This window comes from Cyanistes caeruleus, chromosome 3 (assembly GCF_971803275.1).
Source record: "Cyanistes caeruleus chromosome 3, bCyaCae1.hap1.1, whole genome shotgun sequence".
NCBI classification, from domain to species: domain Eukaryota; kingdom Metazoa; phylum Chordata; class Aves; order Passeriformes; family Paridae; genus Cyanistes; species Cyanistes caeruleus.
The window spans coordinates 26,017,438-26,043,340 of NC_141703.1; the positions used below are offsets into that span (position 1 = coordinate 26,017,438).

At 40.7% G+C, this 25,903-nt stretch overlaps 2 protein-coding genes and 1 long non-coding RNA gene across 13 annotated transcripts in view; 2 read left to right on the forward strand and 1 right to left on the reverse strand.

Moving 5' to 3' along the window:
• CUL4A (cullin 4A) overlaps positions 1–1,695 on the forward strand; it is a 35,193-nt gene extending 33,498 nt beyond the window's left edge. For all 11 annotated transcript variants that reach the window (XR_015284260.1, XM_086880236.1, XM_086880239.1 and 8 more), the window contains one exon: positions 114–1,695. Coding sequence is in view for 10 of the 11 variants with exons in the window: in XM_086880236.1 (XP_086736362.1) it covers positions 114–209 (96 nt within the window). In the remaining variant the exon portion in view is untranslated. The remainder of the gene's footprint in view (positions 1–113) is intronic.
• Positions 198–6,162, reverse strand: LOC111922715 (uncharacterized). Its single transcript, XR_002860668.2, has 2 exons — positions 6,079–6,162; positions 198–370 (listed from the first exon to the last, which is right to left on the reverse strand). It is a non-coding gene; the product is annotated as an uncharacterized LOC111922715 (long non-coding RNA).
• Positions 6,118–24,942, forward strand: LAMP1 (lysosome associated membrane protein 1). The gene is made up of 9 exons (XM_086880244.1): positions 6,118–6,438; positions 15,361–15,476; positions 16,791–17,004; positions 17,107–17,268; positions 20,296–20,513; positions 21,919–22,041; positions 22,917–22,986; positions 23,157–23,327; positions 23,934–24,942. The coding sequence occupies exons 1-9, from the start codon at positions 6,402–6,404 to the stop codon at positions 24,071–24,073; spliced, it is 1,251 nt and encodes a 416-aa protein (XP_086736370.1). The 5' UTR covers positions 6,118–6,401; the 3' UTR covers positions 24,074–24,942.
• The last annotated feature ends 961 nt before the right edge of the window (positions 24,943–25,903 follow it).

Below are 25,903 nucleotides of genomic sequence, written 5' to 3' on the forward strand. Positions count from 1 at the left end.
TACATCACTTATATACTATGGTGCATTCCTTATGTAGCTTTTAGCAGTATTTTTTTTTTTAATATGTTTGCCTATATATTACTGTTATACTAATCTCTTTTTTCTTCTTGTAGCCTGGAGACTTGAAAAAGAGAATTGAATCTCTCATTGACAGAGACTATATGGAGAGAGACAAAGACAACCCCAATCAGTATCACTATGTTGCATAAAGGCGAAGAAATAGTTTTATTTAAAAAAATTTAAAAAATAAAAAATAAAAACCAAAATCATCCACATATATCTTCAGGACACCAAATACCTATGCTGTTCCAGACTTTCCTTTTAGCAGATTTCAGGTTGATATATATTATTCAACCAGCTGCATGCACTGCTGTGGAAAAGAAAAATGACATGTTAATTGATCACCTTTGTCAAGACTTCTTACTAATTTTAAATGTCCTGGGGTTTTTTTCCCCCTCTAGTTAATCTTTTGTTCTCCTGGGTTCTTCAAAACTTAGTTTTACAGTTTTTTTAAAAAATGTCATTGAAGTTGGATGGAAAGGTAAAATGACCTCTCTGAGAAATATTTCTGTCACGGATGCAAGTCTGGTTTCTTCATTTAGGTGTTCCTGCATCCATAAAGTCCCTAGATGCTGCATTCTTTAGCTACAGTGACAACTTGGGTAACTTTTTAAAAACCTTTCATTCATGAACATGTATGTACAAGTAGTGTTGTTGAAATACACTGAAGTTTTGCACCATGAAAACCCTTAAACTTGTGTTCAGTTAATTTTCTTTCAAGTTATTACAAACTTCAGTCTGGTTTGGATAAATCAGGTTTTGAAGTGAGATTCTTGAAGTGCCAAGAGGACAACTGCATTGATGTGTGTACTGAGCTGTTGGATTATTTAGCTAAAATATGGATTATTCTATTATTACTACTTCTGCTGGCTTGGGTGGCAAAGATTAGATCTGAGTCAGAGGCCCTACCTCATTTTAGGGCAGCAGGTGTATTTCACCGTTTCTGTAATTGCCGTAACATTTAGTTCTGCCTTGAAAATAACATCCAGGGAACCTACTGTACAGCGTGCTCCACTTTAAGAAAACAAAACCTTTTTTTTAAAAAATACTTTTATGGTCTCAATATTGGGAAAGCATAGCTTTTTGTTTTGAAAGACTAAGGATTTTGTGAGTACTTTGTTACATATTGTACATATGTAAGTTGATTCGAATTAAAGAGTGAAAGACACTGTAGATCTGTTAGATAACTGTAAGGAAGACACCTTTTCTGGTAATACTTGCAAGACTGCTTGTTTTCCTGATTTGTCTACTGGTATGTTTAATTCTGAAAAAGAGCTACCAAAGGAGTTTTGATCACTACATAAATAATAATTTAACTGAGCGATATTTTCTTGAGAGATACCTTACAAGTTTATGTAACATATGGGGTTTGTGCATCAATTAAAAGGCTACTTCTTAAAGTAAACAATGCTATGAGGTGACAACTTGTGGATCTACATATTAAAAGTCCTTATTCTGTCCTCCGGTGTCATTAATTGTATTGCATTCTGAATTATTTTTGTTCCCTTTGTGTTTAGAAACTAAACACATTTAGTTTATTGTATTTAAAGCATATTTAATATTATAATTTAATGTAGACCTATTTTAATATTGGAATCTTCAGTTAATGCAAATAAAATCTTTGATGCATATTAATTTCTTAGCCTTTGTGAGAATATGGCACTTCTGTTTATTTTTCAGTTGTTATTTTTTCAGTGTTAGTTATACCATTCACTTTGTAGTTCACTTTTTATGTATATGGTAAGATGGATCTCATTGGTTTCCAGACTTCTAAACCAAAAAGGAATGTGTGCCTCACAGAAAGGTAATGGCCAGAGAGGCTTTATCCACACTGAAAGCTGTAGTGTGCAGTAGCTGTTAGGAAGCAGTGAGAATGTACTGCCTGTCCCTTCTCAACCCAGATGTTCTGGTTCAGTAATTTTAAACAATAGCTTAAAGCAGTGGTGTTATCCTGAAGATGACTAAAATGGTTTTGCTTCAAGAAGCAGTGTTAATTAAAAGTGCTGAGATGTGCAGTTTTTCTTAATTGCCACAGACTAAGAACTCTTTGGCCATATTATTCTGGTCTAGCAATTAAAAATTAGTTGTTCCACAGCAATGGATATTATAAAGCCTGTCTTTCTGTGCCGGATGCCTTTGGTCTCCAACTGTATCATCCCCTCCAAATAACCTCAAGCATCAGTACTTAGAGGGGCTCTCCTTGGTTTTGCCTTTCTGCTTGTGAGAGTGTGGGTTTTGTCCCTCATCCAGCTGCTGATCTGTACCATCCCCTTACCACCCTGAATATACAGAGAATGTCATGATCCCTGAAGACTTCTACTCTTCCAGACTGGTCTGCAAGTGACTTCAGAGGTTCAAAAGCTTTGGGAGAGACTGACAGACTGGGTAATTGTGACTCTTTCTCAGGTCCTTGTCTTTAATTTGATTTCCTCAAATTTTTCTTACTGGGATTTTTTATGTGCTGAACCAAACAGGTAAGCAGTTACTTCATGAGACAGCATGGAAATCACTTCTCCATAGTGAAATAGCTGCAGTTGATTGCTTTTCAGTAGCTGGTGATAGAATTTGGCTGAGCAGCCTGCCTCAATCACTTGGTTCTTTGGAGTCACATTGCCTGAGTGTACCTGTACCCATAGGGCACAGGTTGCTAAACATTTATTCCTGGAATATCACCCAGTGCTGAAGATGTTGGGCAGTAGCAAGGTAACAGATGTCCTCTATAGAGCATCTATGTTCAGGTATGTCTGGGAAACCTGGATCTTGGCAATTCAATGTCCTTAGAACAAACTGTATAGTAGCTTCTATGGAATGATAAAAATAACAGCAGGAGCCTGGATACAGATAGGGGCTCTGTCTTATCCAAACATACATTATATGCATTTAAAAAGCAATTTTCCTAAATGACATGCTGTTAGGTAGCCAAACATTTCTTCAGGGAAAGCAAGTGCGAGAATGTAGGCTGGGGGCTGACTTAAAGGTGCTTCCCAAGTCTGGCAGGTACAGCTCTCCTTAACCAGCCAATGGCCTCCTTCTGCCCTCTCCTTGGGTCTTCTTTTCTTAGTTCTGCATTTTAGCTTTCCCTGGACTCCTTTATCTGAGCCTCAGTTTATCATTTAACTCTCTTGATTTGCTGCAGCTTTTTTCATCCTTTCTTTGTGCTATACATCTTTGAAAAAAAAAAACTACACCCTTTTCAGGGTCTCAGTGTCTCAATTTATGCAGACCTACCTGTGCACTGCTCCAGGCAGGGGCACTGGGTGCCTGGAAAGCTGCCTGGTGGAAAAGGACCTGGGGGTGCTGGTTTGACAGTGGCTGAACATGAGCCAGCAGTGCCCAGGTGCCCAAAGAGGCCAGTGGCACCTGTATCAGCAATAGTGTGGCCAGCAGGACCAGGGCAGTGATTGCCCACTGTACTCAGCACTGGGGAGGCCACACCCCAAATCCTGAGTTCAGTTCTGGGCCCCTCATTACAAGACATTGAGGGGCTGGAGAGTGTCCAGAAAAGGGCAGTGGAGCTGTTGAAGGGCTGGAGCACAAGTCCTATGCGAAGCAGCTCAAGGAGCTGGAGTTGTTAAGGCTGGAAAAAAAGAAGGCTTGGGGAAGGAGCCTTATTGCTCTAACTGCCTGAAAGGAGGCTGTAGCCAGGTGGAGGTCTCTTTTCCCAGATAACAAGTGACAGGATGAGAGGAAAAGAACTAAAGCTGTGCCAGAGGAGGTTTAGATAAGATATTAGCAAAAATTTCTTTACTGAAAGGGTTGTCAATCACTGGATCAAGCTGTCCAGGGAAGTGATGAAGTCACTATCCCTGCAGGTATTTAAAAGACCTATAGATGTAGAGCTTAGGGTACAGTTTGGTGGTAGGCTAGGCAGTGCTGGCTTACCAGTTGAACTCAGTGATGTTTGAGGTCTTTTCCAACCTCAATGGTTCTTTTCTGTTTGTAGGTTTATTATCTTTAGCAGGTATGTTCAGGAGAGTGGACTCTATACCATGAACCATGGTATAGAACCATAAACAATGAACTCGTTTAACTATTCCTAGCAAGTCTCTTCAGAAAGGAAATAACCATGTGATGTCAGATAATCCTCAGCAACTGGCTATGGGAAAATAGAGTCATGTTTTCTGGAAGTTCTTTACTGGTAAAAATTCCTAGCCTTGTACTCTGTCTCCCTTGCTTTGTACTCTACCTTGACCTCACAGGACAGCTTTTACTGTAGTAAAGGGTGCTACATCTCCTGCCTGTTTCCTGTGAGTGGCCCATTCTGCATCTATGGCTCTGAAGAAAGGCCAGGGAGTGCATCATGGTTCATATCTGGGCCTGTGAGCATGCTGGTTGGCCAGCAGCTCTGTCAGATGAAATGTGTAGGGGCTGGGCATGGATGGATTTTGTTTCCTCAGTGACAGCACGAATTTAGACCATCAGGCTATGTATATAGCAGCTTTTACAGAAGCTGTAACTGTTTATATCTTACCCTGCTATCACATTTGATTGATACCAGCCAACAAGTTACCAAACAGTGGGGCTGATGGCCAAGATGGTTGTGCAAGACTTGATGCATTCATCTAAGACCCTGGTAATAGTTGTACTGAAAGGAGGTGGGAATTGGTATGGTGCCATCTCTGCACCATTAATAAAGACCTAGTGAGCCAATGATCCACAGCATGGATCCAACATCATTCTGTGCTGGCAACCTTATGTTCTTTATTTACCAAATTTTACCACAATATTGTTGCTTTATGCAACTTACATATATATATATGTGTGTGTGTGTATATATGTATATATATATATATATATATATATATAGTGATCATTTTTTTTGTAGCAATCCAAGCATCTGTCATTTTTCCATTGATAGACACCTACTGACTTTCCAGTGAAGAGGCAGAATATTGCACACCAAATTTAAACCTAACCTTGGGCCTCTGTCTCCACTTGTCTTGTGGCAGACTTTGTGTTCCGCAGACCTTCCACCACTCCCAGTGCAGCTTCCAAAAACAGTGATCCATAATGAAAACAACCCATGTCCCACCTCCATTACCCTCAACTCCTCTGCAGATGAGTCATTCAAACACTTGACCAGAGCTGCTCATTATGTCCTTTTTCTAACTAACTTCTGCTTTTAGCAATGCATGGCAAGGATAAAGACTGCTAGAAGTGTTCCAGGGAAAAGACAAACTAAAATAATACATTACTGTGTCAAAAAATGTGCAGATAAAAATACAGCATTAGAAAAGAAATATGTGTTTATAGCAATAGCATTGAAAATGAAAGGTAGATCCCCATGCCACCCTAAGGAGAAACTAAATTTATCCAGGATCTTTTGGGGAAACAGGAAGTGTGAGTGAACTGAGACAAAGAGCAAGGAAAGGTCAAGTTCACAGCAGCTGAACTTGACTTTAGCAGCTGGGAGTAGATAAATTGCATTTCAAATGGGTTCAAAGTAAAAATGTATAAAGGCAGCTTGGGAGCAGAAATCGTTCTGCCTCAGAGATTATTAATCTGGAGCAGCCTGTAATGAGGAGAGGGACTCTATGGCAGTCATTGTGAGAAAGCAAAGGCACACCGCTCCTGGCACACATTCCAGTCGTACTAGAAACAGGATTTCAGGAGCAAGATACATGCTTCTGAGGTTTCAGATGAAGTAAGCGTATCCCCAACAGTGTGGGTAAGAGAGAGCATTGGATTACAGAGTGATCAAATGACCTGGGCTGTCCATCTCCATTACATCTGAGAATGTTTACAAACTAACTTCACCTTCTTTTCTGGTTTCTCAAAAAAAAAAAAAAGAAAAAAAAGTATTCCTTAAATTCCATCAGACATCTGAAGCTATGTGAAATTGTGATTTTCATCCATGTAAATGCACGCCATTAGCAGTCCCTGTTTTGTCTTGGAACACATGTGACTCATGTATACCCGGGTATATACAGATAGAACACTTCATAGGTAACAGACCACCAACTTCCAATGTTATACAGCTGGGACTGAATTAATTCTTTGCGAGACGACTGTTCTCACCTCAGACTGCCCATGTTCAGAGGCATGAAGCACATTCTGGAGGTAAAGCAGCGCTCCGTGAGGTAACAGTCACCCCGCAATCACTCCCCTTCGCAGCGCCCCGCGGCCCCGCCCCGCTCTCGCGAGATCCTTCTTTCCCTCGGGGCCGGAGCCCCGCAGCGCAGGCTGTGTCACGTGACGGGCGGGCCGGCCTTGTGACGTCACAGTCACATGACCGGCCGGGGCCGTCGCCAGAGCGCCCCGAGCGCGGAGCCGCCGCCCCCAGCCCGCGACCGCCCTCGGCCCGTGCCCGCTGCCGCCGCGCCCTGTCCCTGCGCCCCGACATGGCCCGGGGGCTGCTGGCGGCAGCCGCCCTGCTCGGTAAGCGGGGGGACGCGGGTGGCCTGTGCGCTCAGCGGGGTGGCCGGGGGGGCGTCGCAGCGGCCTGAGGTGGCCCCGGGGCCGGCGGCGCTGGACGCGGCACCTGTAACTGGAGATCCGCCCGCCCGCCCGTCCGCTCCCGCCTGCTGTCGGTGTTCCCGGGTGCTGACTGACCCACGGGGGCTCAGGGTTCTTGGGGGATCCCGCCCCCTCCCCGCGCCGGGCCCCTGTGGCGCCCCGGAGCCTCTGAGGGCCTCCGAGGTACGAGGGCAATGATGGACGGGAGGCGGTGGCTGCCGCGCTCGGCGCGCTGAGCCGCGTTAGAGCCCGGGAACGCCGCTCTGAGCACCTGCCTTGGATGTAGGGACAACGCTCCGAGAAGAACCTGGAAACGAGCCTGGAGCACGAGGCGCGGGAGCTACTGATGTCATTGCTAGGAAACAGCGCTTTTCTATAGGGCATGTAGTGCTCCGTTGCTTAATGGTTTTTTTTCCTGCCCTATCTTGAGTAAAATATGAAACGTGTCTGGAATAGAGAGATTTCAGTGCCTTGATGAGAAGGTTTGTTAGGGCAGCAAGGCTGTTTAACGAGGAAGTGTGTCATGCTTGTTTACTGATAACTACCTTGCTTTTGGTTTCTTGTCTTGAAAGCCACATCACACAACGCTGTCAGGTTTCTGAGATGTGGCTTTGGCAGCAAAGGAAACTTGTTCAGCAACTGGCCAAAATATTTCGCAAATACAGTAGCAGTTGAGAATGCTTATCTGCCATAATTTTTGAGATAGGACAGTCTTTGCGACTCCTGTAACATCTCTTTGGTAATAAATATCGTTATTACCATTGACCCTAGTTCAATTTCATAGAGCCCAAAAGATGCCACTCACAAAGGGCACTGAGCAGTTCAGACATCCAGGCCTCATGAACCAATGTAGTGAGCACAGTGATTCACAGTGCTCCTTGACTTGCTTTTTAGGGCTGCCAGCTGAACTGTCGTTGAACTGGTGTTATAGTGGGAATTACTTGAATCGTTTGTTTGAGATAGTTATGGCTTAAATGAATCTAAAGAATTGCTTTATAGTTTGCTTTCCAATCAGCTTTTGTGATTTTTATGTGGTATCACAGTTTTGATACTTTTGGCCACTGCAGTAGGCTTCCTCTGCTTAACTGGCAGTTACAAACATCATTCGGTGCATTATCTTTGTCACTTTCTGGCATGTAAAATATGTTAGGTTTCTGCAGCTGAGGCAACAGGATAGTTTATTTTACCACAGTAACTATTTACTGATAGTCGGGACTTTGTACCAGTGTCTAGTAGCTTAGTAGCTGAGTGTTTCTGCGTAACCTTAGACTATAATCTTAGGGGAAGATTTTGTGGTGCAAGTAGAGACCCCTTTCTTGCTAGAGTGTGGGGTTTGGGTTGTAGGTGAGGGGAGAAGAAGAAGAGATAATATATGAGCTGAAGTATTCAGATATTTTAGCTCATTTACAGCCTTTTAGTTGTCTGAGTGAACGCTGATTAGGATAAGGTCGTGATCACAGGAGACTGCACGATTAGCGTGGGTGGGGCAGATGTGAAAACTTGTTTGGTGATGCTTTGACTATGGGACAGCAGAATTTTTTTTTTCTACCTGAATATCTCATCATACCTCACTTACTGTTTCAGTTTTCTGTTTTGATTGAGCAGCAAGCACTAAGCTGAATGTTTCAGGTGTCAGCCTTGAGCATTTTGTAATTAATTTCCTCATTAACATCAAACATACATATGGAATTAAGAGACCATTTAGGTAGTATATGGTACATTCAGGGAAAGGGGCTATGGGAAATGGAAGTACCTACCCTGAACTTAGCTGCTGCTTTTTGAAATACTGAGTAAGATGGTGCTTGTCTGTTGTTGAGCACGATGAGTCAGTTGGGTTGTGTGCCAAACCCAACAGAGCTGCTTGTGCTCTCTGAGATCTAGAGCACCCGTGCATTTTTTCATTACTTAAACACACATCAGAGAACACTTTCCTGAAAATTTAAGATTAGAATCAGACAGGCATTCACTGTAGTGAATAAGTGGTGAAGTGTTTGAGATTTGCAAAAGAGAAAATTATTTTTTTCAAGGTAGCATGATGTCATTTCAGAGTAACTGATGTATAATCCACATGTTTCCATTGCACAACTCTAGTCCAAAATGGAATTTTAAACCTTGATACCAATGTGGAGATAGTTGAGAGAAACTTGATAATGAATTACAGTCAGTGAGCAATCTGGTGCTGAATTATTTTCTTCAGGTTTGGCATAATCAGGTGTTTGGAACTGAGACCAGTATAACTTGATTTTCACAAAATCTAACTGCTTGAACATTGAGCAACTTTAGAAACATTGTTTTAGTAAATGCTGCCCTTGACATAGTGTTTGCTTGATAGCTGCTTGAAGGGTGTTGACACAGTCTCTAAGGATCTGAATTAGTGTGCCAGTCATCATGTGATAGGTTACTTGGCTTTGACTTCAGCAGCTTTTCTGACTCGTGAAGTAACTTCTTACTTGCTGAGAACTCCGCAGATTCCCTGATAGGCCGCTTTTTGAGATCTGTTTCCAAGGTTTCTGTTCAGGCTGACCAAGGAGTTTTATTTTTGGTGTAACCTGCTTCTAGGTTGTTCTGTAGAGATTTGGATGTTTTCTAATCAGTAGCAGATGACAAAGTGAAGAATTGCCTCTAAGTACAGAGGAACCTAACGCAAAGAAAAGATTGATACTCGGTTGCAACATTAACTGCTGTTATCTCTGATAAGCCTTTGTAGGCCTCAAAGATAAAAGCTTATTTGTAGCAAAAGGCACATCTCGCTTTTGCTTGTTGCAGCTTCAACAGTTTGTCTTTGCTCTCAAGTCAGCCATTATTTGGAAATTCCTTGAGAGAGCTTGGTGCTGAAATGGATTTCTTGGTATGTGCTCTCTTAAGCTTGGCAGAAGACATTTTTGGGCATGTGAGTGATGGGAATTATGACACCTATTTGGACACTCCCTTGCATTATATTGAGTCTATATTACATACTTTTAAATGTGCCTTATGTTTTGGTAAATCAGGATTGCATAATCTGACTTCAAGATGGACTGGTGTCCCTTTCAGTCTTAGTATAACAGTTTCTTAACCTTCTCTGTCCCTTGACAGCACCACTGTCAGTACTACTTTTTCTACTGTTAATTCCAAATGTGACAGTCTTAGGTGCACCCTGGCATTAGGAGTACAGAGTTTAAATGCGCTTCAGCTCTGCACAGTGGATACTTGTTCCCTCTTTGGTGTTCACCCTTGAGTACAGTAGTTCACACTTAATATATTCGGTTTTCTTGTATTAAACTTCTGATGGCATCTGTTTCCTTAACAAGAATTCACTCCATGCAATATGGGAACACCTGTATTTTTACTTTCCTTGACAGGGTTAAGATCTACTCTGTAGGACTAGGAGAGTGGTTTTACTCAGGCAGTTAGTTTATTGCCTTATTTCCAACATTCCCTCTCCCCTGGGGAAGCTGTCTCTTTAAATTGGCACACAGTGCTCCTTTCTTCAAAACACTGTTTGGGGCTGGCAGCTGCCTTGAAGAATGTATGTTAGTTGTGTGGTGTGATAACAGCAGCACTAACCAGAGCCAGTGCAAAATGGACTTGTTTGAATGCTGAAAAGGGTCTGGCCAGGGAAGTTTAGCTCTCCCAGTGCACTCATGCAATTATTTGATGTAGAGCTATCTCAAGACTTCCTTCCTCTAGATAGAAAGCCATAAAGAAGTTTCATGTGACAAAACCTGATGTAGTTGTGCAATTCTCTGGTCAAATGGCAAGTGTATGGCTGTTAGGTAGCCTTTCCTTTCTAAAGCTTTTGTGCTTGTATAAATTGTTTAGAATTATAAAGACAGAAGTTATTAATCTGTAAACTTGAAGGGAAAAAAAAAATTACTGCCTTAATTGAAGTCAATAATACCAAAACCATAATCTGAGATTGCATGAATTTGTCTCTTGGTTGGCAAGGATGCATATTCTGGGCTGGATCAGGAACTTGATATAATCAGATGCTGCACCTGCACAAGTACAGCTAGTTCTCTTATCCCCTAATGCAACTTAAACTCTGTTCTCCCTTTCCCCACCACTGTGTGTGTATTCAAGTGAGTCCACCCTTGGCTTTTCAGTCTCGTGTCTGTTCATGAAAGGTAACTTTAACTCATCATTTCATGGAGACCATCTTGCATCTTGCAAAGTTTTTTGTATGTCAAGCCTGTCAAGGGATTTTCCTGCTTTCAGTTGTTCCTGTCTTTTTGTATTATCTCAAGGTGGTTCTGAATCCTAAGGAAGTGATCTTGGTCTTCCAATAAGGGACTTGGACCTGGTGTCCCTCAGGGAGTGGTGTATACATTAGAGGACAGAGCACTGGAGGAGAGCATAACTCCTCAGGGATTTTTCCATTCTGTTCTCTGGCACAGATTTAGGAGTTTAAAGTGGTGACTAAGGTTACCATTGGTCACAAAATGGCACTGAGATGACAGGATCATTCTGAACCATCAGAATGAGTAAATTACTGGGCAGTTTTGTTGACATGTACAATAGAAAATAAACCTTTAGATAATAACCAGCATTTCTTATCTCTGTGGATTAATGCCCCACAGGTATCAGTGTTCGCTATGTTTGTCATCAGAACACCTGGGCAAAGGTGCAGGGCAACGCATCAGTGCTGCAGCTTAGCTACAGAATGATTAAGGGCTGGCATCCCTTACCCCAGAGTGCTCTGCACAGTAATTCCAGGGTGGGCTGGAGCTGAGGAGAGTCTGTGAGTGTGACCAGGCTGTGGGATACTCTGAACCCCATCCCAATATCCTGGGAGCTGGCAGCTGCGCTGTGCTGCAGCCATGGTTTTCCTCCTGAACAGCATAGGCAGTTAATGTAACTGCAAGCAGTCTCATCCATTGGATATCTGTATGGCTTAAAGTACTGATGATATGGGATATGTGCCCAGGTGTGTTTGAATGGCTTGCTGCCCTTTATTCCAAGAGGGAGAAAAATGCTAAAGAATTTTTTACTTATGCAGGAAATGTGACTGTATATCTCCAGTTTAAAAAGAAGTAACTTTTGTGTTTCCTTATTGTCAGTGTTCCATGTGTCTAATAGAAATTGGAGACAAAGTAAATCATTAACTATAGTAACTGAAGTCCTCTTTGCAAGCAGATGGTGTACTCAATTGCCATTAAATATGCTTGGTTTTCTAGTGCACTACAACCATTCATCTCTCTCCCTTGGTAGGTTTCCATTATATGGGAGAGTAAATCAGGAGTAGCTGTGTTTGACTAACAGGATTTCAGTTATAACAAAGTTGAAACCTGAAAGCATATGCTAGATTGTTTTATTAACTTTGTAGTTTCCAGATTAAACAAACAACTTTATGAGGTGGATTTCTTTAAGATAAATTGTTAGACAATCAAGGAAGTATTTATTTTGTTTGACTTACTTATTTTATCTCAGACTGTTAATATACTTTGGGGTTTTTTGAGGTAGGTATGTTAGATAAAGAAGGATGCTGGATTTAATTCAAGCAACATCTCTAGTTGTTGCTTTAATAGTTACCTTAAGTGTTTTCTTGCATTAGACTGTAATTGCAGAGATTAGGTATAAAGGGAGAGAGTGCCTTATGATTTTCAATTGGAAAGATGCAGCTAGAATAAATATTATAAGCTGTCTTTTTTTGGAACTTACTGGAATACAAAGGAAGCATCTGAACCAAGTGAAATTTCTTTGATGTAAGTACATTTTTGGTAATTCCTTTACTAGATATCCATAATGTAGTGTTTCCAGCCAGCTGAATAATGAGCCTAACAAAACTTACTCTTTGCTATTGAACGGTCTTGGACCGCTTCATTTAAATCTGAAGTACTGCACTTGCTGTGCCACAGATAGTTGTCATAGAGGGCTCTGCAGTTTATTAAGAGAAACATTTAAAGCTTAAAGTTAAGAATCTGGAGGTTGCATCAGGTTTTGTGTATAACTGCAAAGAATGATATTGTTATGAGATCTACAAACAATATTCTCAACTTGTAGATATGCCCGGATAGAATTAAGCAATACATTATGTAACATTATTAGAAATATTCCCAGGATGGATTGATTCAACATCAGTTTGCTTTTCTGTAGTCTTGACATTTTGACTGTAGGGTTGTAGTGTTTGTGGGTTGGTGATGATTCATACATTAATCACTACTCGACACTGAAACTGCCTTCAGAACTCAACAGCTGCTTTCCTGTGAGACACAGCAAGCTGTTCCTCTGCCTTAAACTGGCTGGAGCAGAGAGTAGGCATGACCTTCTTTCCTTCAGTGTCTTGATTTGTTCATCAGTGGTTTTTTCCTAATTTTTCTTTGCTTCTATGTCCCATACGTTTCACTCAGTATCATCTACATTCTTTCAAGACCTTGGGAGCAGATGATGCTGCAGCTCAGTTCCCTCTGATCACCATCCCTGTGAGTGTTGCCTTACTTGCAGTGAAACAGCTCTCACCACTCCATCGAGGACAGCTCACTGTCTCGTGCTGGATGTGTCTGTCTCATCACTGAAACTGCAAATCCTGCAGCTGCTGAATATTTCTTAAGAAAGATTGGGGTTTTATAGCAGTTATTCCACACTAATGAAGTCAGGAGTCATGTAATGATGTGACTTTAACCTTACAAAAATCTAGTAGTTATGCAAGTATTACTATTTAATGTTTATTCATGTCCCTTATTCTTTATTACTTAAACTTGCTGAGGGTGACTTATCAGCTCTTTATTACCAGAATTTGTCTTCCATTTGATGCTTTCTGGTATCTCTGCATTGTCCGTTGTTCTCTGAATCATTTGTAATGGACAGGTCTGTCATGTTTTCATTTAGGTCAGCAACATTTTTTTAATTGTTTTTCAGTCTTTTCTTTCCCCTGCATTTCTTTTAAAAATCATTTTTCTTTCATTCTCTACTCTGTTACTTCATTATTTTTAGCCCTAAAATTGCTGAGATCTTAATAGCTATCAAACAAGGGAGTCTGCATGCAGACTGAAGGTTTTCATTCTACCACATTTTTCAGTCATAGCGTAAGTTCAAGGAGCAATGGATTCTTATTCCCTGCCTCTACACTTTTCTATGCTGTGCTAGAAATCTTCAGGAAAGTGTAAGCAGCTTGCTTTGGAGAAAACTAGTGCGTGCAGTAAATGTAAACAAGTTCCAGATGTAAATGTAAAATGGAAGGAAACTTTGCAAATTGAAACTTCAGTGTGGATGAACATGTTTCTGATACTGCTTTGAATTGCAGTAAATAACATTTCTTTGTGAATATGTGGTCCTTAATGAACATTTTACACTGGACATAAGGAAAAGGTAGGACAGTTTTTGTTTGAAATAAGTTTTCTACACTGTTTGTTCTTAAGCATTTTGTTTCTTCTGTCTACATCTGATTTCAAGTCCAGACTCTCCAAAAACTGGGTAAAGTTGAATGAATTCCAGTTTCAGCTTTGCCCTCTCTGGTGCTGGGAGAGGATGTGATGTTGCTAAGGGGAAGGCAACAAGGGAAAATGCTTGCTGGGTGCCAGAGAAATAGTTTCCAATGTGTTCCTGCAACTGATGTGCCTTCTACTGAAGTCCAGCTGACAAAAGTCCAATTTTTCCTAATAATTGTCTTTGTACAATTGTACACACTATAGTTTTGCAGTGAAAAGTTTTAAGATACATTTTTTGAAAACTTCTCAGGGAGGGAAGCTAGCTAATGGATAATCCCTCATCTGGATCTCTTTGCTATTATCAACAGTTGAATGGATTAGCATGTTTGACTCCTTAAAGCTTATTTGCTTGTGATAATGGCTTATGTCTTACAGCTGTTTCTTTATCAGGTTTTCTGCAAGACTGAAGTTGTTGCAAATGCATACTGATAAAGTGCTAGCATGAAAATGATGCAGGCTTTTTGCAGTGAGGTTCACTTGGGGGGCGGTGGTGGTGACAAATTGAGGATCTGAAAAATAAAATAAGAAACTGGTCAGGTGCAGGAGTATCCCTTGCCACAAATGAAGTAGGAGATAACCAGCTTTCCAGCTGTTTCCAGCCTGCCACAGTGTGAAGCTTTGTTGGCAGTGGACACTGTCACTGGTGTGACACTGGTGCCAGTCCATGCTGCCATCAGAATGGACGATTGTGTGCTCCCCTTGCTGTGTGTTCTTGCCCTGTTAAGTCGGGACTTTGGGCAGTTGTTCTCAGCGTGCTGTGGCCATAGAGGCTGGAATGGAACAGGGGGCAGAAAAGCTTTTCTCTGCTTTTCTCAGCAGCTCAGTCTGAGTTCAGCTTAAACCAGTCAGGAAAACATAACCTCAGTCTGTGTCAAGGCCTTGGCCTCCTCCTCCTCTAAAAGTGTGGAGCGTGTGAGGACGCTAAAGAGAAGATCTCCTGGCAAGGGTAGCATGCTCTATCATGCTATTTTTGGCAGTGCCTTCAAAACATCTGCAGTCAATCCAGGCTTACTAAATGCTGCATTCAGTGCATGTGCAGCTGAGTGTCCTGGTACAGTGGGAGTGAAGGCTGTGTGATGTGCTGTGGGGGGAAGGCAGAGTGATGGAGGCATGCAGGTTCAAATAAGCTGAGTCAAGTCTGAAGCTGCCTTGAACACTACAACTGGTGTTTGTTGCATGTTTTTCTTACCTCTTAGGGCCCAGCGTGTCTACAGTTTTGGTTTGGGTGGCTTTGCATTTTTATAAACGAGGTGTTTAATTTGTCTTCTGTTTCTTAGTGATGTCAAAGCTAATCTAGAGACTGCTAATGCTCAAGTTTCCAAACTCAATCGATGCTTAAGTTGTACTCCCAAAATGTGCAGTGGTACATATTTGTCTCTTTGGGATTAAAAATGCAGATTTATGTGACACCAAGTTAACCACTTTTTATTTTTATCAGGCTTTTTACAGGCTTCCTCTTCATTTGAAGTGAAAGATTCAAGTGGTAAGGTCTGCATAATTGCTGATTTGACAGTAGCCTTCTCAGTGGAATACAAAAACAATGGGCAAAAAGAGGTAAGAGCAGTGGGTATCTTACTGTTTGTCATTTATTAGTATTTATAAAATATGTGGTATCTTTGCACATGTGCAGTATTTAAATTTTCCTCAAGTATCTGCTTGAAAAACTGCTTCAAGAAGGATTTTTACTCTCCCAGTCAGGTTGCATCAGCTTTTCTTTATTACAGATGCTTCTTCTGATTAAACGGTGAGATTGAGGCTGCCTGAAACAATCACAAACAGAACATGTGAAATTACTTTTGTCACTGAAATTCCACACCTGTCCTGTTGATAACTAAAATGGCTTTCACTGGAACTGTAATGGCAAAAATACTATGAGTTCTCTTTTGGTAACTTGGTCACTTGCACATGGACTAAATCTGAACTGAAATGGCTGTTGGCACGTAGCTTTTAAACTTTTTAAACTCTGGAAATCTGTGATCTTCTTACTCAGCAAATCTCTAGATTTCAGTGTATCTGCAGACTAGTGCAATGCTTCCAAATTGTTCCATATTAACAGCAAAAGCTTGTTAATGGAAAATTAAGAATTTGCTGTAACAAATTTTGGTGATTTTTCTGTATCTTCACTACTGAATAGGAGTTGAGGATTATTTATAGTCTTATTGCAGTTTTGTGTTGTTGAAGTAGATTTTTTTTTCCTAGCCGTCACTGTAATACAAGGTTAAAAAAATCCTACTATTTTACCAGTGGTGCATTTGCTATGTGTGATTTGAGTTGAGCCTTATATTGTATAATCCATATTTTCAGTGATGGTCTGAAATCCTGCTGATACTAGTGTATGTGTTTGAATTCAGAACTGACTGCTTTCATAACATACTTTTGTCTGTTTCTTCTTGTAAGCAGTAAGCTCAGAAGTTCCCAGTAAATGTTGTATTCATCTTCAGATATCATATTTCTTCACAAAGTGTAATAAACTCAAAGTATTACAGCCAAGATATGTAGGATGTACCATCCACTTTTGTTCTTGGTCAGTTGTAGTACAAGAAGTAAAGCTTAAATTCTCCTGTTTTTCACATGTCCAGAGTTTACCAGATTTGATTCTCGTGGTACAGAATTACTGGCAAATTCATGTTGCTGGTTTAGGAGTAAAAAAAGTCTAAGAGGTGCTGTGGGTATGTACTGGTTTGTACCCTATGATTTCACAGAGCAAGATTCTCAAACTGGAATGCCAGTAACATGCTGCTTGCTATATACTGGTATATAAGTAGACATGTTACAGTATATTGTCTGCTGTGTGTCTGTAACAGTTTCATAGGATATCCAGAAAGCTGTGAGGAAAAGCTTACATGTGTTTTATTTTTTACCCCACAGTTTGTACACTTCTTTCTTCCACAAAACGCTTCAGTAGACTCACAGAGCTCGTGTGGTAAAAATAACGCATCTCATCCAGTTCTAGTATTGGATTTTGGAGCAGGGCATTCATTAACCCTGAATTTCTCAGAATCTGCAGACAAGTACCAAGTTGAAGAGTTAGTTTTCCACTACAATCTGTCAGATGCAACTTTATTCCCAAATTCAACTACAGGTAAAATGAAAACTTCCTGTTATTGTGAAACCTTTCCAGATGTAGTACTGAGTCCTTTCTTTAAAGACTGGTACTTACTAAGGCAATGTATCTTTTTTACAGGAGAAGTGAAGACTGTATCACATAAAAGTATTATTCAGGCACATATGGGCACAAAATACAGATGCATCAACTCCAAGCACATCAATATGAAGAATGTGAATGTTACTTTCAGCAATGTCACTTTGGAAGCCTATCTCACAAATGGCACTTTCAGTGTGAACAGTAAGTATCTTGTAACAGAAAATGTACTTGATGAGCTAATATTTCCAATTATAAGTTGTTTAAGTCCTGATTAATCATATTTAAGGTGGGTACAAGCTGGATCTGAAACACTGATAACAGCATCTTCGGAAATGAATGGACTTGCCCCAGGATTTCTCTGTAGGATGTCAAAATCTGTGGCCAGGGGATAGTGTCCTAGGTTCCCGTGGATATTGTACTGTGCTCTTCATGCGTGTGTGTCTTAAACACATGCTGCAGTAGGTTGAGTGGGCATATGGCCAAAATCCTAGTTCAGAAGTATCTGATAACTTCCAAGCATTATGGCCTTACCAAAGTAATTTGAACTAGTTACTGCGTCCTCTGGGAAAAATTAGTGAAATAAGGGCAGACAGTAGAGAATTAGTCTGAAGAGAGCAGAAATGTACATCTTCCTACAGGAGGTTTTATGTCAGCTGTAACAGTCAGGTTTTTCTCATTCAGACACAATCACCAAGTCATATTTTTGTCCTGATTGCTTGTATTGAAAAGCAGTGTGGAATTTTACTTCAAATTATTAAAGGCCAATTATTTAATGGTGTAAAATGGTTCAGGTCCTTTGGTTTTGTGGCAGCAGTCATCAACACAAAAATGCTGTATAAACTGATCACCAGGATCTATCTTCAGGAGTGATAAGTCTTTGCCTTACTTTTAGAGTCTTCATCTTCCCTGGGAAATGTAGAACTTTTCTTTAGCTGTTAAATGAAATAAATATTAAAAATTAGGGTAGCCAGTAGCTAGCATGGAATGAATACAATGAACAAGTGCCTTCTACTGGAGTATCTCTACCTTGTCCCTTTTCTGAAAAATACCTTGCCTGATGCATGATAATGGTGGTATTGACTTCTCTTATGGCTGCTTCACAGGACTGGCAGATATGAATGCATCATTCATATCAAAAGTTCAAACTTTTCCATTCAATGAACTAGTTTGCAGTAGAGATGCTTACCTACATTTATGCTTAAAAAACCCACACCAAACCCTGATTTCTATTACTGCAGTCTTCAGAACTGTATCTTTTTTTAATTATGAAACTTTGATCTAATTGTTTTACCAGGTAAGTATGATAAGTGATCATTTATCAGCCGACTCAAACATAAGACATGATACTGGAAGAAGCTGATTTTTAACTTCTACAGAATATCAATAAAATCTGCCTACTGTGTAATACTTTCCTTTTTAAGACCTTAAGATCTGCTCTTATATAGTCCTCTGATTCCCTTCTTGTAGGCTTGAACCTTCCCCTGTCCCCTAGGCAGGTAGTTGTTGATAAACTTTTGATCTGGAGTTTTTCCTTAATGTTTTGTTCCTCTGTAAATCTTTAATGAAAGGATATTTCTGCCAGTGGTCTGTACAAGGCTCACTGAAGGGAAGAAGGGTCAATACTGAGTGCATCTGCATAACTAGTGATTGTGACTTATGTTAGTGGCATAACCAGAGATTGTGACTTCTGTCAGTGTACCAGAAGTTTTTGACTGAGGGGGATGATAGTGGTTATCTGCAGCCCTGAAAGGGAGACTTCCATTTTCTTGCTGTTGGTAGTTTTGCCAGCTTCTTTCCTGTAACTGTCAAGAAAAGACGTAAGAATTTGTCTCATCTTTTGATCTATTCTGAAATGCTACCAGAAACTGCTCTAAACCAGTTCAGTAAAAGTAATGTATTAAAACTCCAACTAGGCTAAACTTCCAGTCAATGTGATTTGGTTGTTTCCATCTCTGCCAACTTAAATAAGAGCCTCTATGTGTTGAGGTCTTGCAGATAAAGGGTAATTCCCCATTGAAGTACCCAGAAAGCTGCTTTTTGCTTTGTTAGGAAATAATTGCATTTTGGGATCAGTCCATTATCAGTCTAAAAAATACAGGATCACTTCTTCTTCATCCACCTTCATTCTCTTCTTGGACTTTCTAGCAGTGGAGTGGAAATAGGAAAGCATGCTATGTTGCAGGATGTGTGACTTCAGACAGTGTGATTAGAGTTCCTTTCTCTGAGCCATAATCAAAAGTTAAGCTGCTGTTTAAGGCTATTTATTAGGTGTCTTGTATCTTGTATGTATTAGGTGTCTATGTATGCATTAAATTTTAGAAGTAGGCCCTTTGAATCAGAGTTGATTGTTGCTGCAGTTGCTGTTGTCCTTAAAAAGTTGCAAGTTGTTTTCCCTGGCATGTGGAGCTGACCTTGGCTTGGAACATGGAAGCCTCTACTTTAGTAATGTCTTTGTTATGACCTTTGGTTTTGGCTTAGATGTTCAATGCAGGAATCTTCCTGGCTCCCAGATCAAGTTTAGATCTTGCTGCCACATGTTTCCAAGCACTCTGGCAAATAAATCAGAGTTGCTGTTCCTTTGAAGTTGCTGCTGGACTGGATGAAAAGAGAACGTAAACTTGCACACCTTCACAGCCTTGTTAACCCTGTGGAAGGTGGCTCCTCGTTCAGGGCTGAAGGGAGGATGGGTGTGAGACAATACAGCAGAATCCCCTTGTTAAGGACAAGAAGAGCCACAGCAGTATCTGAAGGCTACTCTGGGTATTGCCAGAATAATGAGAGTGAGAGGAAGGAGAGCACATCTCCTGAGAGACTACTTTGAACAGTGGGCAGGAGACCTGTTCCTCTGCTTTTCCTACATGAGTGCCCAGAGATAGTTATAGAGATCCCAGCCTGGCTGTGAACAGACAGCAGGAACGCTGGCCCTGTCAGATTTATCCTGACCCCATGGCAAAGAGAAATGATGGTCATGAATGAAAGTGGATGTGGTCACCATGAACTTCAGTAAATTACCAGCAGAGGTTTTTCGTGTGCCAGGCTTTAAAAGGGTCTGAAACTTTGCAACAAGAGTTTAGGTAATGCTTTGCCCTTGTGTTTCTGAGCATTTATTATCTTTTATTAGGAAAAAAGCTACTTGAAATTGTGTCTTCCTTTCCCTCAATGATTTAAAATATAGTTCATCCCACAGCTTCATTTTGTTTGGTAGTGACTGTTTTCTTTTCTCTGCAGAGACAGAATGTGCTGAAGATAAGGTCTCCACTACCACTGTAGTGCCAACAACTCCTAAACAGACCACTAGCCAGATTCCAGTGACTAACCCAACACCAACATCATCACCCCCAAATCCTGCAGTTGGTAAATACAATGTGACTGGTCCAAATGGAACCTGTGTACTTGCCTACATGGGCTTACAGCTTAATATCACCTATCAAAAAAAAGATGAAAAGGTACATTTTGATTTTTGCTTCTTTAAAGCCTTCAAATTTCTTCTGTGGGGAAGACTTGGTAAATTATTGTAAGCTAACCTTTTTCTTTAAAAAGCCCAGCTGTTAATGTTCATTCATCATTATTCTCTATTTGAATTGCTTAACCTGGTCTAGACTAGTGACATTTCAAACACTTGTACTGAAAGTGGTTCTTAAGGATTTTTCCATTCACTAAAAGCAGTATAAAACTTGTCTGTTGAATCCACAAAGTGGTCATTTAAGAGAAGTAGTAAAAATTAGCAAGGTATGAGATAGGGAATCCTGTTATCAAAGTTGCAATTGAAACAAGATTTTTAAAATGTTAAATAAAATACAGAAATTGGGCTGCAGGCATAGAGTGAATGACCAGTAGAAGAGAAAATTCCTACTGTAAAACTGGACAGGCTTGTGACTTAATTACCTTCCAGCCAGCACTGAAGACATCTTGATTTGACTTTGATGCTTAAAAGCTCCTTAAGAGCTGATTTTAATAGTTTAAAAAAAGAAAAATACAAGGTTTTTGTAAGATCCAGCCCTGCTACAGGTTCTTTCCCTCCACTGTTGGTGCAGAGCCTGACATGCCAGCCCTATAGACTAACCCAAAGGCACTGTTGAATGCCTCCAGTAGGAAACAGTGGTGTTGCAAAAGGAACTACTGTGTTTATTTATGATGTTGATAACTGAAAGGCAAAATCATGAGCCCTTATAGCTAGTGTGTGGCTGTACAATAGCTTGTTATGATGGTAACTGTGTTTTAGCCACCTTAATCGTGTGAAATTACCTGATTATGGTGTTCTGCTTCTAGTGGAACAGCTGATTTCTAGTGTAATGACCAGTGAGAAGGTGGCAGGTAGGTTTTCTGGTCACATAAAGCTCAGCTAAGGGCTACTGAAAGGGTTTCTAACTCACAGCCTTCTGCAGATGCAAGATGGTATAGAATCATGAACCATGGACAAAACTAAAACGTTTTGAACTGAAATGATACGCAAGATGATTCTGCTGACAGGTGGTCCCCTTAATTGCTTCTACTTTATGTCAAAGCAGTATTTTATAGCATCTTGCCCTCTGTAGTTTGGTGGTTCTTGATGTTTTTCATTCTGCTGCAAGGACCAATGCAGTTTGTGTGGAGAAAGCAGTGGGTTCTTGGCTGCAGCCAGTAAGAGCTGCAGAAAACTTTGTTAGATGTGCCCTTAGTTGTCTGTTAGCCTGGTCACGCAGGTGCAGCCTGCACAGGTCTGAAATTTGCGCCTGGATCTGCCCTGGTGTCTGGAACATAGAGAAAACACCACACTGTAGGCACGAGACACAAGCCAGCTACACCTCAGCTGACTGTAAGGTGATGTGCTCAGGGTCTTCAAGTGTCATAATTGCTCCTCTTCTCTCTCAGATGGGTTTGGATTTGCTGAATTTCATACCACATAATACAACTTCTTCTGGGAGATGCGACAATACATCTGCCTTGTTGAACCTGACTTTCGAGAAAACCAATGTTATCTTCCAGTTTGCATTGGTAAGAATCTCTGCACCAAGTTTGTAGGGTTTGCAGGACTTTCCATGGGAGGAAACTAGCTGGGGCAAGTGCAAGAGGAAAAAAGCTACAGGAAGGGGAGTAACTAGTTCCTTTGATTTTAATACTAGGATTTATTTTGTTTTTTATGCTTGGTAGCCACTGTGTGAAAAGAATATGTTTATGTGTATGTGCACACATACATATTTGTACACAGAAAAGTATTTTGTCTGGAGGGGGAACTTCCTTGAAGATTATGTTGTTTACCGTTTAAGGCTTCTTGCTGAAACCGGGAGCAGCCTGTGACAAGCAGGCATCTCATCTAATTTTAAGCCTGGAGCTGGATTCAGTCCTCATTAATATCCTGTGTACTGCCCAAAGGCCAAGTGTGCTTGTCTTCTGGTCTCCTACTATGGTTGGGAATCCTGTTTCCCACAGCCCTGCCACAGGTGCTGTATTGAAGCTGCATACCTTCAAGGACTTGAATCCACTGTTTATCACAGTTTCATGCTGCTTTTAATGCTGATCACCTTGAGCTGTTGCTATTAAATGACTGCAGCTCTGTGGGGTACCTAGTTCACTGCAAGTAGGCTGCTTAATCAATGAGTGGGCTTATGCCTGCAGTGTGGAAGTCAGTTTGGGGTAACAAGGTCCCCTTTCTCTGTCTCTTTGCCCTCTCACAAAATATTCTTCCTTAAGGTGCATACTTTATGTTGCTTTTCTCTCCTAAAGTCCAACTAAACACCTCCTATGGATGCTAATCACATTTGTGGTCTACATTTTAAAAACCTTTCTCAAAATGCATGCAGAATGGCATCTGAACAGCTTGTGTTGTACATCATCAGCTACTGATTTGTTGGTTTTGGTTTTTTTTAAAGAACGCAAGTGCTGAAAAATTCTTCCTACAAGGTGTGAATGTAACCACGATCCTGTCTTCTGAAGCAAAAAGTAAGGACTTCTAAGAAATCTACTCTCTGTGATTTCTTCTGTAAATATTAAGGGTGGCCTGCATTAAATAATGTATGAGAAATGTTGGGAATGAATGTATCAAATTGCAGATCTAGGAGCTTACAGGTCCTGCTCTTCAGATTAGTATAATAAGACTTTCTCTTACACAGATCCAGAATTTAAAGCATCAAAAAACAACATGAGTGAGCTGAGAGCTTCAGTAGGGAACTCCTACAAGTGCAGTTCTGAGGAGAATCTGCAGGTCACGGACCAAGCCTTTGTCAATGTATTTAATGTTCAGATCCAGATTTTCAAGATTGATGGAGACAAATTTGGGCCAGGTAAGAGGTTTGCATTTGGCAGCCCCTGTTAAATCCAAGATTTGTTAAGTATGCTTCGATCTGAACATAACATTCTGTTGTCAAATGTCAGCTTCAGGGTGCTATGCTTAGTCTCTGCATGCCCCACTACAGATGATGTGGGGGCTGATTAAGATGTCTAAGTTGAGGCTAGTGTGAGGAGTATGTAAAAAGCTTTGAAACAACTTGGACTTGTTCCTGACGGTCCAGAGAACAGTTAAGGAGGGCTGCTACCTTTCCATCCAGACTGTGTGCAGACAGTTGTGTGAAACGGGTAAATCTGTCCCTTGTGACTATGATGAAAGCAAAATGTGGAAAGGGTCACATGGATGTTTATGATGGCTAAATTTGTGTGTAACTAACAGCTCTTGAGGAGGAAACAATCAGTATTATCTCCATATTGTGTATACAGCTGGTACTAGAAAGACTTCATCTTGAATAATCATAGTGGACTTGGCTTCCTTTTCATTGTTGGCAAGCTAGCTGAGCCAGTTTTATCTACCTGCTGAGAGCAGAATGCTGAAGTTCTGGATGTAGCCATCTGGTGGTATACTGGTACCTAACATGGATCTTCTTCTCTCTCTTCAGTGGAAGAATGTCAACTGGATGAAAATAACATGCTGATCCCTATAATAGTTGGAGCAGCCCTTGCTGGTCTAGTTCTAATTGTCTTGATTGCTTACCTGATTGGCAGGAAGAGGAGCCATGCTGGATATCAAACAATTTAATTACTTGCACTAAAATCCAGCATAGATGAAAAGCAATTGCAAGAAGCTGGGGGGAAAAATCCTCCTGCATTTCCCCTGAACTGGTTGATATTGTAAGGTAACATCTTTTCTTGCAAATTGCTTCTTTAAAGTCTGCTTTATTAAATGTGAAATCATCTTGCAGCATTTAACTATGCACAAAAATAACTTCTGAAGATTCTGGTGTTTAATTTTGCTAACTAGTTTTAATATTTACCCACTTAGAAACAAGCTAAAAGTTTTTAAGGGTGCTTTTTTTGAATTGGCGTAAGATCATGTCAGCTGCAGGTTCCAGAGAGGGATGTTGCTAATTCTGACTCAATTTCAGAACTCTTAACAAAGGGAAAAGGTTCATTATTTGCACCGCTGCCACTGAGCAATGATGTTAAGTATACTGATGATGTATTTGAAAAAATTAGTAACAACTGACAAAATTGAAATCTAAAATCTGAACTTCACCTTGTCTCTTAGGTGTGTATTTTTTACTAAGCTTTAAACTTAATGCCTGGCACATGCAGGGTGTGAATGACGCAATACTCAAACCTTACAGGAACTCTTTATGATTGGACAACTCCCCTGTTTGATATTTTTGATGCTATGCCAGCTCGTTAGGAGCTGGTACTTTTTTAAAATGGGTGTTATTTTTATTTACTTTTTTTTGTAAAGTGATTTCAGTCTATTCTGTTGGAAGGTTCAGAGAGATCCTGTTACTGCACATGTGTGTACAATATAGATCTCAATCTGCTGATTCTATTGCTTTAAACTTGGCTGGGGGGTTGTACACTTTAAGGATCAGTTCTTATGTATGCATTGCCTGTAACAATGCTAATAAAGACACTTTTTTTTCTGTATTTCTTAGTATTGCCGATCACTCTTAAAACCATTTGTTGACCATTTATTGAGGGCTGAAGTCATGGTTTGGTGATATTTGGGAAGCTTCAAACAATCTTTAGTGTGGAGTTAAACAAGTGCTTAAGTTTTTTCTTTGTGACACAGTGTGTGTGTGTTGGAATCAGGTTCGATTTGCACTTTGTGTTTGGAAACAAGGAAAGCTATGGGTTGGTGGTAACCTGAGACCTGGAGAAGTTAACTCTTCAGACTGCCACTTCCTACAACATGTAGGTACACTGGTCTGCCTGGCTAAGCCTCGCTTTCTGACAATGCTGCTGAGGTTCTTAGTCTAAAAACTCTGTGAATGACATTTCATGTTTGATTCTGAAGTTGGCCTCTTAGCACAAAGTAGGAAACACACCTCTGCTGAGGGCTGTGTGCCTTGTTATATGCTGGAAGTGAACCTTGGTGTTTAAAGCTTCCCTGACTCCCTTCTGCAGCAAAGCTTTGGTGTTAACAGTACCAGCTCCACAGGGTACTGTACTACACAGGAACTGGGGCACACCAAAACACTGCACAGAACACTTCTGACCTAGAGAGCCTAATGCAGGGCAGTAAGGCTGCTGTACTTTGGACCAGTGTCCTGTGATGTTGAAGCAATGAATTTTGCTAGTGAATAGTGTTTCCTAGTACCTGCTGACATACTAGGAGTATGTTATTGCTACTGTCCTTATAATTCAGTACTTGAGGAAAAAGGTGTATGTCTGGTACCATTAAGGATAGGATAGCTCAGAATCATTGTTGACAGTGGTTATTGGCAGTGACAATTGTTAGACAATAACAATCTTTAGTTGTCTAGAAGAGCACTCCTCTGCTTCCTCTGAAAAAGGTGATTTTCTTTTTTTACCCCTGCTACAGAATGAAAAAAAAATCTCAATTTGCAGAATAGGGGGAAGCCATGCTTCACAAGGAATGAAGAGA